Source organism: Sarcophilus harrisii, chromosome 2 (genome assembly GCF_902635505.1).
Source record: "Sarcophilus harrisii chromosome 2, mSarHar1.11, whole genome shotgun sequence".
NCBI classification, from domain to species: domain Eukaryota; kingdom Metazoa; phylum Chordata; class Mammalia; order Dasyuromorphia; family Dasyuridae; genus Sarcophilus; species Sarcophilus harrisii.
In genome coordinates, this window is record NC_045427.1 from 538,667,978 (window position 1) to 538,688,442 (window position 20,465).

Sequence of the window (20,465 nt, forward strand, 5' to 3'; positions counted from 1 at the left end):
AGATTAAAAAATACTTTACTAAAAACACTATGTCACCCACAGGGAAATGTAACCCACAAGGAGGTAAAAGAATATGATGAGGAGGTTTAAATGAGGTCTTGGAAACATTTATTGATCCATAGATTTATCCTCTTTCCCCAAAAAAGCCCACAGCTAGATATTAAGTCAGTCTACTTCGGGGCAAAGTTAACTTAAACTTCCCTTGTTTGTTCCCCAGAGTTTTGACTCTTAATAATTCTGGGTAGAAGTGATGTTAAGAGAGGTTAACTCAAGCTAGCACAGGTTCTGACCAACACCATCAGAACTGGATGAGAAACACAAAATTTCCAGTGAATACATTCTACCTTTGGACAACTCTGTTAGTGTTTCTCCACATCAGGTCTAAATCAGACCTAAAGGTAAATTGAAATTATGTGACATCACCAGAGATTTAAAAAAACAAATTGAGAGAGACTTGTAATTATGTAATAGGAGGAAGAAGTAAAAGGTATCAAAAGACAAAGAAAATGACCGGTCAGAAACTTTGGAAAATTAAGAAAGCTCTTTAAGAAAGATAAGCTCTAGAAAGAGAGTAGAAATTTTATGTCATTGTAAAATATTCAGAAGTCAAACAAAACAAAAAGAGCTAAGAGACAACATATATTACTTTAATAAAACTATGTAACAGTCATAACTATAACTTTATTGGTCTAATTAAAACATTAAAGACAAATTTTCATGATCAAATGTACAATTAGGAGAGAAAAGACATTTCAGAATAGGCGAGCCTTCCTTGAATAAAGGTAATATATACCAAGAAAAAAAGATTACCCTTTACTCTTTTAGTCTAATTATCTTTTGTCCTATGGCTTTTTGTTTTATAACTGTATTATATATGACACACTGATAGATACATAGACACATAGATAGATGGATATGACATATAGATAGATATATATATATATATATATATATATATATATATATATACATATATATACATTATATATGTATATATACATACATACATACACAAAACATACACTTATATAGACACTTTTTGGGGAGAGCATTAGTAAGTAGGAAGTAGAAAAACTGCCTGATTTATCATCTTGTTGGTCTCATGACACATAAATACCTTACATTTTAAAATAATGTAGTAAGGATCTATCATGTAAATTGCACTACATTGAAAAAAAAAAAGATGAAGCATACAAAGGAAGAAGATATGTTTCTGTCCTCAAGAAATATACAATTTAACAAGGCATGAATGCATCTTGTAATGAATATTGAATTGTAATTTCCTGGGTGATTTCAGGAAATCAGCTTTTTATTATTATAGACAAAATGGAAAATGTTTATTTATTGTACATGATATTAGAGTAAATGCTATGTGAATCTTACACACTAGATTATTTTGTCCTTAAAAATAAGGGTGGGGAGTGGACAAAATCCCACCAGGGTGCTTAATTATCATTTTGAACATAAATGGAAGGCTAGAAGGTTCCTGAAAACTAATATTAAAGTAATATTTTTACTTCATTAAAAATAATAGAAAAAAAGAATAACCCAGGTGATTTAAAATTTTTAAAAAGTAAAATATTCATAAATTCTGGAAAATAAAATATTATATAAATTTCAAGCTAGAATTTAAAGGATCAGCTTATTGAGTTACAATCAAGATATCTTTGTAAATTTAGAATGAGATTATTTTCAAATTAATATGATATATTCTATATCAGAATTATAAGCCCAAAAGAATGAAAGTAATTGATACCTTATTTTAAAGCTTGTGAATTTTGTCCTAAATAGGGTAATCAATAAATGATAAAATATATTAGTGGATTGAACACAGTAATGAAGGAATCAATATCAATATCTTGTGTTGTAACAAAAAGTCCTGTGGTCTTCTGCGTATATTCAGTAATAATAATATAAATTCCTATTAAGCTAAATTGAAGTATCCAGGTCCTTGAAAAATATTTTTCAAGTAATTTTGGTAAATATGAGAAAAAAAGCAGAAAGAATGAGGGTCAATAAGGACAAATGATGTTTAAGATCTCTTGGCTAGAAAAATTTATAAATGAAAAATTGTGGCCTAATCATGTACAAATACGATATAAATAGTGGATGGTAAGTAAGATGCATTTTAATTAATCCCCCTAATAGTCTCCTTATTTCCAAAAAAAGTCCCTATTTTCTTTCTTTCAAAGCAAACAAAATTTTATTTTAAGAAATTCTATCTGAGGTCTATATATTGCTTCTTTAAAACAAAATGATGAATTTATCAGCTTTTGCTAAATCCCTGTTCTTAGAAAATAGTTCATGTCTAAGACACTAATGCTTCCTAGAGTATATTGTCCCATCTATATGACTTTCCTCAGTATTACAGAATTTGAAGAGCACCAGAAGTGGCAAGAGACTAGATAACAACAGAACTGTGGGATTTTGGCATTAAAAAGTCATGATTAATAGAATTACAATGAAAAAGATTCAGTTAGAAATTTGAGTCAATGCTCAGAAGAGCTTTCAACATTAACTAGCTTCTCCAACATGTTAAAAAAGAATCTTTCAGTGAGTTCTTTTCCTATCACATAATAACACAGTACTCAACCAGAGGCTATCCCCAGTACTATTTATTACCAAGAATACTAAATCACAACTGTTACCAAGAGTATTAAATACAATGCTAAATTTTCCTATATATTTGCCATTTCTTTTTCTGTAAAAGAAAAATAGAGCTGTTCATAGGTTGAATAATGCCTTTTTTTCTCTTCTGAAAAATAGTTTCCCCATCTTTGAAAGATTAATCATGGAGGCATAGATTATTTCTTTAAATGCTTCTGGACTACAGACTAAGTTGTTTTTTGTTTTTCCTTAGAAAGAGATAAAGTGTTGGGAAAATCCCTAAAAATGGCCCAATTTACTTTAATATTATATAGAGAGCACCTTTTAGGTATTCATTCAATATATGAATAGCTAAGTTTCCTGCAAAAATGCACAAGCTCAGCTATGTTTTATTCAATGATTTTTATAGTTGAGAAAATCCAAAGGGAAAAAGGACAAGTAAATATACATATACATATGTATATTTGCTTATTTATATACTTTCATATATATACATACATATATACACACATATATATTCAACATTATTCAAAAAGTATATGTGTATTCACACATACACACAGTTAAAATTATCTTCTAGGTAACAGATTATTTCAAGGAGGTAATGAAAATTTTTTACTTGAGGATTTTTATAATCTTGTATTTAATTAACAATAAATTCTATAGTTCATGCTTTACCACATCAGTTAGTTGTATTGTTTCCTAAAACTCAAGGGGAGAGAAAAATCAAGCAGAACTTACCCCATATTAAAATGATGTAGCGCAGTGGTATGAAGTACAAAGTAATGGTGGCTGCTGCCAGTGCTAAACAGGCCAGTCCAGAGAGAAATGGGACTGTCCAGTTAAATGTGCTGTAGAAAAATGAGGAACTTAATACAGATGTTTCTGAAATCTTTAGCATCATATTACATTAATCCTGGCATATCAATCTTACTAAATACCAAACTATTTGAGATTCACACAAATTCAAAATTTTCTTTCAAGCAACTAGATGCTTTTCTGAAAAGCAAAGGGGACACTTAAAATTATGTCTGCCAAAATATCGGTAGCTTAACATTTATGGAAATGTCCATTCCTAAAAACATGCTTTGACCATAATAGTAATTACCTTAGAAAAAAGTCACCATTTGTTCCCTTATAAACCTTAATACTAGGATGGAAGATACCATCTTTAAAGGTTTAGGAATAGGATTGCCTTGATGTTGGGGCTTAGAAAAGATTTATTTCCAGGAATCTCTTCTAGTTCACTATTTCTGTTTCTATTTTAGTTATCTATTTTTGGCAATAAATAGTGAGGAGCAGGTATATTCATATGATCATTTAACATTCTATATCAAATACCTTTCATATTTAGAACTCTAAATATCCATTCACAAGAAAGAACTAAAACCTTTACATATTTCAAATAGAAAGAATAGTTTTATAATTTTCACAGGTGTATGAAGAAAACATGGTTCTTTCCATTAACTAGATTGCCTTGTACAATTAAAATGGATAGAAACATTTTTGGTTACAGAGAAAGGCAATGTGACAATGTGAATGGATTGAGAATATTCCTTATCATTTTGGGCAAAACAATTCAAAGGATATGCTTTATAGAATGAACCTGAGATAGTGTTATCCTTTTTCCAGTTACTCAGGCATAGAAAACTGGTCTGATTTCCTCCTTCCTAATTGAATTCCCAAATCTACTTTCAATTACCATGGTCCTGTGGTCCTATAAATTCTTTGTCCTTAAACTCTCCTTTGTCAGTTCTCTTTTTTCTGCTCTTTCTACTTGCCTTACAGCAGTCTTTTTTAACTCCTTACCATTACTTTCTATACAATTCTTAAAGATCAATCTTCATAAAAGACTTCAATTATTACAATGAGGACAAGAATGTTTATACACAAGTTACTTTACAATTTGCAAAACAATTTGCATGTGATTTAATTTGAACTTCAAAATAAACCTGTGGAGGCACATCTTTGTATAGCTTTGACATATGCCTTCCTCAGTTTCCTCAACTGTAAAATGAAAACAATAACAGTACCTAATTCTTAGGGTTGTTGTGAGGATAAAATAGATAATATTTGTAAAGTGTTTTACAAACCTTAAAATTCTAAATAAATGATTTACCATAATATTCCTGATCACCTTCATTGACAATGATTACCTTTTCTGTTGTATTCTGACAGAACTTTGTCCCAGTATTTTTACACTTGTTTATCTTAAACCATTACTATGTATGTAGAGCTATCCATATGTGTATGTAAGCATAATCTTTGAGCTCCAGGGATTGTGTCTTCGACTTCAGCAATAAATTGTACTATGATAACACAGAATATAAACATAATTCTGGTTCTGAATTCAAAAGTTGGGGTTCAAATTCTAGCTTTAATTGATGGTTTGTAAAAATGGAGTGCTACAGTGACTTCATATATCAGAAGCAGAATTAGAATAAAGGTCTTGTTTCCAACACCTTTACCACTCTACTACCTTACTGCCACATAGCAGCTACTACAACCAGACATTAGAGATACAAGGGCAAAATTGAAATAGTCTCTATCCTGAAGGAACTTATAATTCATTATTATTTATTAAACACCAATTTATAAAGATGTATTCAAACTGAAATACATATATATGTGTGTGTGTATTCATATATATTTATATGTATATATTTGTTTTAAAGTTTACAAAGATACTAGCTATTTGACTTTGGGCATGTCACTTAAATCTTTGTCTGTTTCCTCAATTGTCAAATGAAAATCATAACAGCACTGACGTCATAGAGTTATTTTTTCTCTTTTTTCCCCTTTTTTATGAAAGTTTTTTTTATTTATAAAACATCTGCATGGGTAAATTTTTCAACACTGACCCTTGCAAAACTTTCTGTTCCAAATTTTTCTCTCCTTACCCCCACCCCCTCCCCAGATGGCAGGTAGTCATGTTAAATAACTTCATAGAATTATTGTAAGAATCAAATGAAATAAAATATGTTAAATATCCTGAAAATCTTAAGATGATGTTATATAAATGCTAGTTATCATTATGAGCTGGATGTTTAGTAAATATTTGTTGATTGAGATATACTATACAATCAAAATACTTGTGATGAAATGAAAATTCAACTGTCATGACTATAACATAATGACATGAGGGGTCTAAAGTATCTCTGAAATTACATAAAATTAGAAACATACATATATGAAAAACTCTTATACTTCAAAGATTTTGCTTAAATCAGTTCATCCATTAAGTGTAGAAAAGTTGGGTGAAACTTTTCCTGCTTCATGAACAGCAAGCTACAATGGAATTCCAACAGAATTACACATGACATCCCACTTTAATGCCCAAAGGCTCTTTAAGGTCATTATTATCAAAATGAATAGCAAACAAATTATAGTAGCAGAGCTTTAGAAACTTTCCTGTACTGCAGCTGGTCAGAACAGTACCCTGTTCATGGACTGGAATATATGTCTCAGACATCGCTACCACAGCTGCACAGGCAGGGTAGAACCTCAAAGCCCTTGGAAATTTTTGTTAAATCATTCTTCTGTCTTCTTCTTTTAAAAGATCCTTTCCTTTGTTTTTTTTTTAATCATTCAATGGGCATATTTGTTCATGGAAGCTTTTAAAGCAATTAGAGACTCTTAGCCACCTACATGATGGAGTTCCTTTTATACCATCACCACTTTATTGTTTTACTAGTGCTTCAGTGAAGTTAAATATTTCTGAGGCTAATTCCAATATATATTAGTCAGAATTGCCTTTGTTTCTTACAAAAGATGAAGAAGATAATTCATAATGCGTTTGAGTAGAAATTCTACTTTTCTTAAAACTTCCCTTCTCTTAAGTCATGACCAGATGAATAGTGTATAATTTAGTAGGGACAAATGAAAATAAAATTTACCTTAAATCCCCAAAAGGTACTAATTATGGTAATAAAACAAAATTAGGCTATTTATATAGATATTTATTTGGAAAAGATAATTATAAGGCAATAGGAAAATATATTCATAATCTGAATATTTTGTAACAGGTTAAGAAGAACAATAACAGTTAAAAATTAAATGTAATGTTTTAGTTTATAAGTAATTTTCTAACCTCAACTATTATCCTCTCTATTTTACAGATGAAGACACTTAATTTCTTTAAGAGTTTTCCTGGTCACAAGGTTGGTAAGAGTTAGAGCCAGAGAATTTAGGCCCACAACCTTGGGTTGCAATTTCAACATGTCTTCCATTCTATCACCTTTACTTTTAGGAGAAAACTCCCTCTATCAAGGCAGATTGGCACCAACTACAGGGTCCTGTAGATTTAAAAAGTAAGTGGGGATACTGGTAAGTTAAAAGATTATCCCAAGGTAAGACTGAAACCTAGACATTCTTGATTCCTAGGCTAGTTCTCCATTCACCAAATAATGGTGTCTCTAAGCTACCTTGATTTCTGAGTTAATAACCATTTTATCATCATCATCATCATCATTGTCATAAACAACCATAAACCAAATTCTATGTACTCTAATGAACAAAATGACAACTACAAATCTTTTACACATTTTATATTTTCATTTCCCAAGTAGCTTCTTCAAGTAGCATATATATTGTGGTCACTGTTCTCCACTGTTAAAGAAAATGCCACATCCATATATATTCATAACCAGAAACTATTGTTACTATTTAGCACCTAGCACTCACACACCATGAAGAACAATGTAGTTGCCATAACTTTGCATTTGCTATTAAGATGAAGAAAAATCTGCTCATGCATGATGTCAACAAGCATTTATTTAGTGCTTATGGTATACCCTATACTTTGCTAAGCACCAAGAAATACAAACAGGAATTCAAGTGAAAATTAGATTGAACATGGTGCTCAGAGTAGGAAAAACTAACAATAATCAAGAACTATAGAATTGGAAGCAAAATAACTTTTCTACTTACTCTTCTAACTACATCAAACTCAAATAGAAACAAATCCCTACAGACTGTGTATTGATTTGAAAAAAACATAAGTTATTATCTCGATTATACTGCATTTTATCTATTTTGTTAAACATTTCCCAATTAACATTTCAATTCAGTTGAAGAATTTTTCAGAGCATATATTTTTTAGGTCTCTTGCTCCCTCCAAAACAAGCTTGACATATGTGTTTTACCTCAGAACACTCAGTATAATAAGTAAATTTGCTTCCTATGTTATTCTAAATGAGTTAAGAGAATGAGAGGGTTGCAGCCATGGACTGACTACCCAAAGTCAAACAGGACTTAAAAAACAAAATTTTTCTTTCATTTAGCTGAATATTTTCTGTATCATATTTGTGTCACACTGTCTTGGGCCTTAATTTGAACAAGCTATTTTACAACACTTACTTTTTAATTCGTTCTCCAAAAGATGCCATTTCTTCCAAGACATTTTGAACAGTAGTAATAATGTCTTGGACCATGTAGATTCTTTCAATGAAACCTTTTTTCTCAGATTCCTAGAGAAGGAAAAAATATTTTACATAATTTTCCATTTCATGCTTATAATAGCATAAGATTAATCACACTTAAGTGATATAGATGCACATACACATACAAGAATATATGTAAAAGCATACACACACACACACACACACACACACACACAGTTGTTTGTCTTTCGTTCTAGAAGACGATCATGACATCAGGAAGATAATGTCATGGCATGCAAGTGAATTTTATTTAAGTTGAGAGAGGGCTGTGCAAGGTCACCTGCCTCATTTTCTCCTCCAGAACCATTTGGGTCCAGAGACCAGATATAGGTCAAGATAACCGGAGATGGCCCTGGATGCAGTGGGAGACCTTGGCCTTTTTAAGCTATGGTCTCTAACAGGTTTCAGTTTGAGGCCATACCCATTCAATGGTTAAAACTAGGTAGCAATTCAGGCAAAGAATGGCCTCTTTTACTTGTTTAAAAAAGATGAATATAAACAAATAAATTTGGAGGGGAGGACTCTCATAGTTCCTGGCAAAACCAGAAATGATTCCTATTTATATTCACACTGAATCAATCTGGACCCAAACAATGACCAATTAGGGCTTGGCCTTGGTCTAGTGTTGGCCAATCATTGAGAGTCAGAGTGACTTGGATTTGAGACATGGTCCTTAGGAAAAATCCAGCCAGCATACCCCAATATATCTTAGGAGCATTCAGTGATTTAAAAAAAAAAAGGAAAAGAAAAAGAAGAAAAGAGAAGAGAAGAGAAGAGAATAGAGGAGAAGAGAGGAGAAGAGAGGAGAAGAGAAGAGAAGAGAAGAAAAAGGCTAAGATCTCCCACTGCATCCAGGACCATTTCCAGTTGTCCTGGTTTATATCTGGCCCCTTAACCTAGATGGCTCTGGAAGGGAAAGTGAGGCAGGTAATCTTGCATAGCCTCCCTTAACTTAAATACAATTCTTTTGCATATCATGGCATAAATTTCCTAATGTCATGATCCTCTTCGAGAATGAAGGGCAATAACAACATCTGTGAATAGAGCTGACCCATTAGGAATCCGACTAGAATTGGTCAGTTGTGAAATTCTTTCTTTCCCTTCCTTTCCTACTTCTCTCTCTTCAGAAAAGGTATCATACCCTTACCTGTGGATACATGTGTGCACACAGACATAATACATATATATGTATATACACATACACACACATATATGCTGATATATATATATATATATAAAATATATACACATATATATTTTCTGTGTAACTTAGAACTGTCTCACTTTGATATCATTTCTATATATCAATTTTCTTTTTACATTCTACAGTAAATTTTACTGCCAATCAGCAGGATTAATTAATAAAAGATTATTTCAGTATAACAAATTTGGTCAAATATTAGAGAAGTGTACAGAAGAGGTTTATAGGAAATTACAGTTTACTAGATAATCTTTTACGGTCAATGAGCTGATTCATTTAATGGTAGTTAATGTCATTGGCTTGATGAGGTAAAGAGAATCTCAAATAATTACCAATTAAGGCATTTCAAATAGTTTCAAATCCCAAAATATATATGTTGTATATGTTGTAGGATTATAAAGTTGAAAGGAATCTTAGAGGTCATCTAGTCCAAACTCCTTATTTTGCACAAAAAGGTAGTGAAATTCAGAAAGGATGACTATGGTCACACAGGTAAGTATTAAGGGTAGCATTTGAACCCAGAGATTCTGATTCTAAAGCCAGTATTCTTTCCCTTGTACCTCAATGCCTTTTGAGTTTTGTGTTTAGTATAAAGTAGTTTAGGCTCCCAGATCAATCAGTGCCCCAAATATGGTAGAGAGTTGTGGAAAACCAACAAGAGATTAAAACATTACCATGGATAATTCATAGTAATAGTGATTAGACTTTATGATATCCAAGCCATCCTCTAATTCAAGGATTTTATGAATGACAAAATGAATAATTCATATAAGGAAACTTAAGAAATGATCTTTTCTTTATAGAATCTAAAGCAAAGTGATATCTATTTCACTAATCTCCCATGTCTTTCAAATGAAATAGAATTTTGTTAATGGTATAACTATTATTTACTTAGAAAATACCTGTTCCTAAATCATTAAATGAGTTTGCTGTACTTATAAATGGTAAGTGTTTATAATTAACATTTTAAAATTAGCCAAATGATGACAAAAAGGTAAAAAGTTCCAAATAGTTACCATTATACTTAAGTGGAAATAAAATAGGTCTAGATTTAGATCTAGAAGTGACCTTAAATGTCATCTGATTCAATCCTACATTTTATGGATGAGGAAACAGAGCCACATAAGTAAAGTGAGTTGTTCAAAATCAATCAAATAAAAAATGATGGAGCTGGGATTTAAACCTGATTTCTCTAACTTCAAATACAATATTCTTCCATTATATCAGGCTAATGTATTCCTGCCCCACAAAAGACACACATTCTAACAGGTTTATATTCAGTATTTTTTTAACATATGTCATCACAGTCACAGACACAATGTCCACAGAATAGTACCAAAAGATATTCTTTCTGAAATAGTTTTCTCCCATATTGAAATGTGGAAGCCAGAGTAGGATTACATTAAACTATTGATTTGAAGTTTGAATTATGAGACAAGGATGATACTCAGATTATTCCATTCAGTTCATAGAGGAGTCAGTCTCCTCAGCTTCATTTCAGTTTAAGCCTAACACTGTTATGTAGCTTCTGCCAAAGGAATATTTACAATTTAAGAGAAGTTTACCTTTGCTATGAAATATATTATTAATATATAAGACATACATTGTTTCTCTTTATCCCAGTTCATAGCTTGTATCTGTGAAGAAGAGGTTTGAAGAAGGGGACAAAGGCTGCTGAACAAGCTTCACTTCCAGCTTCCCTGGGTAAGAATTTACCACAGTTCCCAGAAATACTGCAATAATTCCAATTTTATTTGCTTCTATTACTTCCCCATACTTTATATGAGAAGTCAAGCTCATTATTTCCTCCTTTGTACTACTCTAATGGCTCTGACAATTTTGTATTTTCCAATCTGGTTTTTAAATTCTTTGCTAAACTTCCAAGTCTTTCAGCATCTTGTATTCGATAATTAGTTATGCTGTCTGTCTGACCTAATTCATGCTTAGCAATCCAAAATCGTATATTAACTGAACACAATCATGAAAACCCATCTATGTTTGCTACATAAGGGTTCATGTGTATAAAGGGACATTTGAGAACATTTGGGAATTTGATACAAAGGGCAGACGTTGTTTCTCCTTTCTAGCAGTCTACAGTTTAGGTCAAAACAATTTCTTGAGCACTAACTAAAATTTCCACCCAGTTCAAATTCATAATTTTTTTCTTTTTAATGAGACATTTCTCTCCCCCACCAGAAGCCAAACATCCAGTTGGGTTCCTATTATCAAGAAGAAATTGAGTTAGCAAACCAAAATAAGAAATTACACTTAAAAAAGTCATCTTATTTTCTAATTGGCTTGACCTTTGAGTAATTCTATATTAAAGATAAGACCAATAAATAAACAAAAAAACTTCAACATATGAATTTGATCTAGTAATGTTATTATTGTTCACAGGTGACCAAAGCTCTCATGTAATAAAAATACCATTCTCCAGCATCCTCTTTTTATAGATTCTCCAATAAAAATAGTTTGACATGCAAATTGGAATGAAAAAATTAATTGTTGGAACTGTTATGTCTGTATTGGTAGCAAATACATCTCCTTAAGAGTATTTTATAGCCATTTGGAAAAGTGCTGGGATAATTATTAGAGATTAGGGAGTAGAAAAAAATTTCATATAACCTTAAGAATGAGTGACTCTCAAGATTTTGTTCTTAACCCTATTTTCTTCTCACTAAGAAGAGAAATGAGGGATAGATAGGTGCCACCATGGATAGAATTTTGGGCCTGGAGTCACATAGACAAGATTTCAAATCTGACATGCAATACTTATAAGCTGTGTGATCCTGAGCAAATCACTTAACCCCTGTTTTACTCAGTTTTTTTTTAAAGGTAAAATGAAAACAATAATAGCACATATGTCCATGGTTCTTTTAAGTATCAGATGAGAAAATTATAGTTAGCACAGTACTTGACATGTAGTAAACACTAAATAAATGTTAGTTATTAATAAAAATTAGCTATCATCTCTACAAATTTTTCTGAGGCAACTTCACCAGTGGCTATAAATATGCCATACATACATATATGTTACAAATAAAACTCTGCCTCCAATCTTTTCCTAGAGCTTTAGAATCATATTTCCACTTGTCTCCTAGGTATTTCCAGTTAGATGTGAAACCCACATTGTGGAACACCTGAGAAAAGTAGCACATCTAAATTAAGGATACATCTTTCCCCTTAAACTTCCTCCTAACTTATCTATTTCTGCTACTCAATAAGCTTGGTTGAGAACTTTAGAATTTTCTTTGACTTTTTTTCCCCCCTTAGCCCATAGTCCAATTAGCTGCTAAGTTTGACTCTTCCTCTGAAGTCTTTTGCAAATGCAACTTTGTCTTATTTCCCATTGCAGAAGACCTTACATCCTTTCCGTTTTTTGCCTATATTATTATAAGTTTCCTTGCCGAATTTCTCGCACCCAGTCTATACTTTCAAATTCACACTTTACATTAGTCTTTATTTTAATCCAGCAACTTTTATTTTGAATTTAACAATTCCCTCTGATCTTCCTTACAAAATTCCATTTACAAAATAGAACAGAAGATATTTAAAACCAAAAATCTCTATTATGCAGTTGCTTTAATAAAAGCATGTGAAAATTCTACATATTACTTTCAATTTTTTAAAAATAGGATTTTCTTTACAATTATAGATTAAGTCCTGCTTATTTGTGTTTTCTTTTAATTCATCATACTACTTTCAACTGTTGTGCTTCTCTGTGTTTTCTTCTGAATTTGCTTCTATCTTCTTCTGTTCCTTTTTTTAAATGCTTCATTGACTTTCTTTTCTTTTTTTTCCTGGCAACATTATTGCTAGGTTCTTTATCTTCCAAATTCCCAACCTCTGCTCATTAGGGGGGAAAAAAGGAAAAAAATAAAAATACAATCATTTTAACAAGTAAATCTATTTTAAAACAAAACAAATCTATGTTTTCCATGTCCACAAAACTTTTCTGACCTCCCATATAAAAGTGAGTCCTATAGTCTCAAATATCTCATAGTATTTTACCAGAACATTTTCTTTTGAACCTATTCCACTCAGGTACAAGTCAGAGTTATTTGTGTACTTGAATTTCTATTTTTAGTGCGTAGAGCACATATTAAATGTACATATATGTCCCAAATGAACATATATGTCTCAAATAAAATTCTACTTCTAATGTATCCCTAGAGCTCTAGATGCATAATTTCACTTGTGTCCTGAGTATCTCCAGTTAGAAGCCAGACCCATACTGGGGAGTACCTGAGAAAAATAACACATCTAAAACAAAAGTACATTTTTCTCCATAAACTTTGTCCTAATTTATCTCTTTCTGCTACTTAGCAACCCTGGCTGGGAACTTCAGAATTCTGAAGTGCATAGTATATATTAAATATTTAAGAAATATTTATTTAATTAGATATTACACAGCAAAAACCTTTTGCAAATACTTCTAGCTTTACCTCAGAACTAACTCCTATATGGAAAAGACATGGTTTTTTGTGGTATTCAATGTTTTATAATTAACACATATAATTCCAGTTAGAGGAAATAGCCTTCTTTTCTCTCCCTATAGTTGTCTTAATATATGAGGTAATGAAGAGTTTTGCTGTTGTTGTTCTGTTTTGTTTCAAAGAAGATTAATAACAACTTATAGAAGTGTTTTTATAACCTACTTGTCCTTCGAGGAACAAACTATCTCATGTCTTTTTTTAAAGCTTGACTAGTAACCCCAAGATACATTGCTCTCTTTATTTTTTAACATCTTTTTGTTTATTGTGTCAAAGTCTAAATGCTGATTGATTGTACAAATCATTCATGGAACAAACATTTATTAAGTGTCTCCTGGGGGCAGAGCTTTGTACTAAGGCCAGAGTATACATAAATAAGACAAAGATACAAATAACATGCAGCCTCTGTCTTCATGAAGCTTACAGTCTAGTAGGCATTTAAATCAAGTAATTATAACACAAAAGATATAAGTACATATGTTCTATTCTCTATTTTATTTAACTATGTTATTTTATGCTAGCTATATATCATCATGTTCTTTAACTGTTCTTTAATTGTTCCATGTTAGTTACCACCCCCACACACACACACTTCAAAGGAATTATAACTCTTTTGTGGGAAGAGACAGTTTATATTTTTTATTTTCCAAAAGCTAACTCAGTTCTTTAACACAATTTAGGCACATTCAATTCATTGACTGATTCTACCTTTTTTGCATTACAACCTCTCTATCTCATCTCATTTGCAACAAACTGCATAATATTGCGCATTTTGTCACAAGTATATGGATTTGAGAGGTAGCATGGTAAAGTGGCACAAACATTTGACTTTGGATTCAGCAAGACTTCACTTTAAATCCTGCCTCATTTACCAGGTATATAGCACCAGAGAAGTTACTCAAAATCTCTGGGCCTTAGTCTCCTTCTTTGGAGAAATTATCTTGATCGCGTCTCTGTGAATTTTAACTCTATTTCTAGGATTCTGTGATCCTTTGCAATTTTGGGTGAACTATGAAAAAATTTAGCTGCAGATATATATTTGTATTTTTACTTATTTGTGCAAAAAATATGCTAATGATATGGGATAGGTCTGGCTTGGCAAGGGAAAAACTAAGTAAAGGCAAAAATTATATAGGAATCTACAATTTTATGATTTAAATACTGAATAAGATATTAGTACTAGCAACCAACAGAGTAGAGGCTCACTTGCTCCAGAGAAAATACTCTTATCTAACTTACAGAAAACTGGAGATAACATAATTTTTTTAGAAAAATGATCTTCCAGGACAAGCCTACTCATGCTGCCCTGAGCTGTAAGAAAGATCATCTGGCAGTTCTATCTATATCATGCTGGCTTTATTTACACATTTCAAATTGAACTACGAAATGTGGTGATAACACAGTTTAGCAAAGACAACATTACATCTGCTGCAGCCCCTAAGCCTCCAAGAAAAGTAACACTGATTCATTCAGAAAGACATAATAGCAATCACAGATGCTTACTTTTTTATACTTAGCACCAAAAAGTATAGTTGATATTTTCAATATATAATATAGTATATGCAAGAAAAGAGGGAAATAGAATGATATGAACAAATGGATAAACTAGATAATTTGAATTAAGGAATATTTAATTTTGTGAAACTTCAGTATTTTAGAAAAAAGTAGAAGAAATGTCACTATTTCTTTTCAGGAGCTTTAAAATAACAGCATATACAAGTCTGTACAATAAAGGAATAATATGTATTACTATTTATATAGCTTAGAAGTATTAAAAAGTTATATAAAGTTAGGGACGTACCAAGTGATCTAACTTAAATCATATATCAGGAGAAATAAAAGGGTGGAAATTCGAGTTATAGAAATCGGGTTTAATCATTTCCTATCTACTTTATCATGGATTGTCAAGAAAAATTGGGATCCTATGATATAAGGAAATTTGATAAATTTGTATATGTGACAAATACTTAACTCCTTTCATTCAAATACCAGTTTCTTTTTCCACAGGTCCTTGGGAAAATATAAACAAAAACAAGTTCTTTCCAAGAAATTTTATCATCACTTAGCTGCTCTGGTGACTAAGACAATAACTCTATGATTCATAAAAATAGGTTGAGATTTCAAAATTTTAAAGCATATGTTCTGAAATATTTAGGTAATAATGAACATTCTACTTTTTTCTGAATAATAACTTTTTTTACACCAATCCCAAACCCCAATTGCCACAACTGACTTTTTTTTTAATAAAGAGTCCAATCTTTCTTCAAGGCCTTTTCTCTTCCTAATTTCTCAGATGATTACAGCACTGTAGGTGAAATAAACTAGTCTTGAGCCTCTGGGAGAGAATTAACACCATCAAAATGAATTTACAACTGAGAATTAATTATACAATCAGTATGTTACTTTAAATCTTTCCTGCATGGTCTGATTTAAGAAAAAAAAAACTTCATTTCTCCATTAATTGCCTGAACAAAAACAGGGACACATTGCTGAAGATTAACTCTGGCAGGGAAAAATATATTTTACACGTTTAAAAATTAGGTAGTGTTTGTCAAAATAGCACACATCAACTTTGTCAAAAATAGATTTAAAATCCCCATCTTCAAGTTCTTTGTTGAATATGTTATTCTAAGTATAAATCAGACTAAAAAAATACCATTTTGCTGAAAAAATGTAACCTATTTCTTGAAGCCTAATATCACTGAATATTGATAATCTGAAGAATTATGAAATTCAGAGATAGATTTTAAAGTGATATTCAGCATTAAAAAAGAAAGTAACCAAGAGTATGACCTGATTTTTCTTCATAAACAATAGAAATTGATTTGAGGATTTCTATCTAAATGTACCAGGAATTGCCTTTTTGACTCCCTTCCTGTGAGAAAGCTTGTGAGAAAAAAAAAAAAAAACACTTTGTATGTTATTAAAATGGAGGTGATAAAGATATTTTAAATTATAATAGAATACTTCCTACTCGAGTTGTATCTATTACATTCAATGCTAGGGAAATGAATACAACTGAGAATTTCGGCTTTGAATCAATATCAGTTCTAAGTGGTTTTATGCTGTTCTAATTTCCTGTACATTACATAAAGCACTCACACACTGCACATGTAACTTTCACACAATTGGTATTCATCAACACATTTTTTTGGCACGCAACAGGAAACTCATCTGGTATCAAGCCAGAGGGCTCAAGTAAAAGTAATGAAGAACAAAAAATGGAAAAATAATGATAATTCATGAATGAAAAACCTGGGATAGTTTAGAAAAATCTTCTTTAGAACTTTTGTTAGCCTTCGGGCAAGTTTAAACTTTCATCAAAAACTTATATGAGGCAGATAACATGGAATGTCATTGTCATTACAAGTTAAACAGGGTTAATGTTTCCATAGAATTTTTTTCATAATCAGTGTAAAAGGGAGTTTCTGTTTTGAAAGAGAGTCTTAGAGTCTGAGATTTCAAGGTGTTTGTGGCCCTTCATTTTTGTGATGTAATAGACAATAGCAAATCACTAACTGCACTATATATTCCTCAAAACCCTATTTTATTAAATGTTTCTAAATTATGCTTATTGAATTTAAAACATTGCTTTCCAATTGAGGACTTTAAAGCTTACTACTTCAAAATTTTCTACTTTAAATTTTGTATAACAAAATGACACATTAGGGAAATTAGACTTTGGTTTCCATATCACATAAGAGTAATAATAATTCATTTAAAAAGTTTTATATACTGTCATGGCTAAATTAATAGAGAATAGATAATAGATAAAAATAACAGCTGCCATTCTTTATGTATTAAAAATACATAAAGGAAACATAAAGGAAAAGGCAATTCAAAAATCAGACTATTCATAAGACTATTCAGTCTTGGAATGGGAAGGAATGCTAGAGAGCTTCAAGTCCAAAGCCTGAATTTTACAGATTAGGAAAATGGGCCTAGTTAAGTGGCAGAATTGGTACTAAAATCCAAGACAGCACTCCCAAAGAGTAGAGCTCTTTCTACTGTGAATGCCACACTGAATCTCCTTTATTACATTTTGAATGGAGAATTATCCTTGGTTGACAGGAGGATATAACACTCATTTAAAAGTCCTCTATACAAAAGCCAAATTACAGTACTCTGAACTACATGCTTTCCTCTTCAGCAGAAAAAGTGTCAAATGTGAGTTGGGCTACCTGAACACAATATAAAGGACCCACTAAAACATTTGGAATATTCCTGAATCAGAAAGTAACTAAACTTCCTAAAGCAATTGGCTTGATTTCAAAGAAGGTTTCAATATGTCTTGTACAAGTCCTACAAATTTTCCAATATGATCTTTATTGGTAATAAAAGCCAAAATTCCGCTTTGAAAATTTATGAGAAAAAAGGTTGTGTTTTTTAAAAAGAAAATTTGAGGAAGCTGATGTCTCAATGAAATGCCTACAGGAAATGAAGAAAGTAATCCCCTCTCATTCACAACATGAATAAACTGATAATTAAGAATTGGCTCTGATCCATTTTACTATTAAAGTCTTGAAACTATGATGGCATGGTAAAAATGTTAGCAATTAAATCAATTCATAGCCAAAATCATATTAAATCAAATTAAAAGGAATTAAATCAAAATGACCATTTACTTTATTACTTTGACAATTATTCATAATCAGGCTGCTACAAAATGTCATGTAGATGAGTTTTTTCTTACCCTTTGTATGTTTCCCATATACATATATGCACAAACAAGTAATCATACAAAATTAATATCTTCACCAAGTTCTTTTCTTTTAATTCCAGTTTAGAAAGTTAACACTTCACAATCTTCAAGCACCATTTAAGATAAAGTAATATTCCCTTCCAGGTAGCCACAAAAAGTACATAATTAATTTAAAAAAATAGTTTTAAGTTGAGCATTTTCTAACGAAGGGATAAAAAGAAATTTTATCAACCATCCTCTCACTATCAAGAGAAAAAAAGCTTCTCCCAAGAACTGGTCTTCCCTTGTAACAATCCTATGGACTATCTTCTCTCTACTTTGTAAAAATGCAGCAAGATCAGTCATACTAGAATTAAGCTACCTGATCCATAATCCTAAATTCTCATTTAATTGTCATAATCCTAAATTCTCAGAAAAGATGATTTCCAGCACATATCATGTGAATCTCTCTCCAAAAATATTATTCATCTATTAATGGTAGAAGGATTAATATATTTGGCAAAAGCAATCCCAAATTAAACACTAAAATCACTGATTTCAAAGCTGCTTAAATCTTGATGATGATGATGACCTGATTTGTTCAAAAGATGAGATAACAAATTTATTTGTTGTTTTCATTTCAATATGTTTCTGAATCAACAAGCATTTATCACATATACGTCTAATGTCTTAGAACAAAAGAGCTATACCTCCTTCCATTCATAATTTCTATGCAGGCAATGGTGCTTCAGGAGAATCTGTAATGGGAATGCTTAGTCCTCTCAGTAAGATATAGAAGACCTAGAGTCTGCTACTGTTGTTTTTGGTAGTCAGATTTTTTAGAACACCAGGTCGGCAAGATGCTTTTGGTTTCCCTCTATCCAACCCCCACCCCAAATAGCAGTAAAAAGTTCTTTTAGCTTAATTTTTCTCCCTGTGCCCTTATCATTCCTCCCTCCTGATGTTAATGGTAAATGCTGAAAATCTTCTATGTAAGTGATTGTTGGGCTGGAAAAAGAGAGAAACTCTAATGCAATTATTTATACCTTCAGGAATGAAAACAAGATATTATTGTCTTGAGTGACCTTTCCTAAGTATGGGGATACAGCATTTTACACAATAAACTCTTGGTTCATGTTTCAATTACTGACCTTTACTGTGTAGAAAATTAATGCAATTTTCATTGTAATCCATCCGTACAAATAAGGCCCATACGGAAGGATTCCACATGCTAAATCTAACACAAATAGAAAATGTCATCTCTTTGCTACCAGATGAACCTTGCCATTATCTGTTTTGCTGGGTCCTTACTGAATTCTACTCACAACAAGCAATTTCTTATATGTACCATTAGTTATAAGAGAGAATGGGCATCCAATTTTGTAGATTTAGTTTTTAAAATTCACGTTTTTTTAAAGTCAGAAAACTATCTACTTTGAAAGCTTAAAAAAATTGATGAAGAAAGAAGCCAACTATGCTAAGCCAAATTTTGCTTACTGATATGTTACATTCAGGTACCTTAAGTAATGAAAAGAACAAGATGTTCCTATGATGTAATTTTAAAATCATTCCTATTCCAAAGGATAAAAGGATGGTAGGCCCCCAACATTAACAAGCTATATAGTCTGGATTGCACATTCAAGACAGCCAGAATCTCTGTTGGTATTTACCCATTGAGAAGACTGCCAAGAAGGCCAAGAATTTAGTAGGGAGAAGAACTGACAATTAAGGGTTTTCATTTTCAAGGTTGATAGTTTAGGTAGAAAAGAGTTCTTTTGCTTTTCTGTTTTTGAACTAAGTGTCTATATATTTACAATTTTAAACAATTCATCTCTTAGAGGATGGGTTACAATTCCCAGAAACAGGATCTGTTATATCTAACATATACCAGAATCCAGAAAAGCTGAACATTAATGATGGCAAATAGAAGCGTGTGTACCATATCACAAACTCTGTATACAATCTTAGCCTTAGCAGTTACTATGAAAGGATTGGGGGATTGAAAGGTCATAAATCATGATGTATGTAAAGATGTATATACA

The 20,465-nt window shown here is 31.5% G+C and overlaps 1 protein-coding gene across 4 annotated transcripts in view; it reads right to left on the reverse strand.

Annotated features, from left to right (window-relative positions):
• MCTP2 (multiple C2 and transmembrane domain containing 2) overlaps positions 1 to 20,465 on the reverse strand; it is a 263,485-nt gene that overhangs the window by 9,475 nt on the left and 233,545 nt on the right. For all 4 annotated transcript variants that reach the window (XM_023497262.2, XM_023497266.2, XM_003755565.4 and 1 more), the window contains 2 exons: positions 7,966 to 8,075; positions 3,349 to 3,458 (listed from right to left, as the gene is read on the reverse strand). In XM_023497262.2, the coding sequence (XP_023353030.1) occupies positions 3,349 to 3,458; positions 7,966 to 8,075 (220 nt within the window). The remainder of the gene's footprint in view (positions 1 to 3,348; positions 3,459 to 7,965; positions 8,076 to 20,465) is intronic.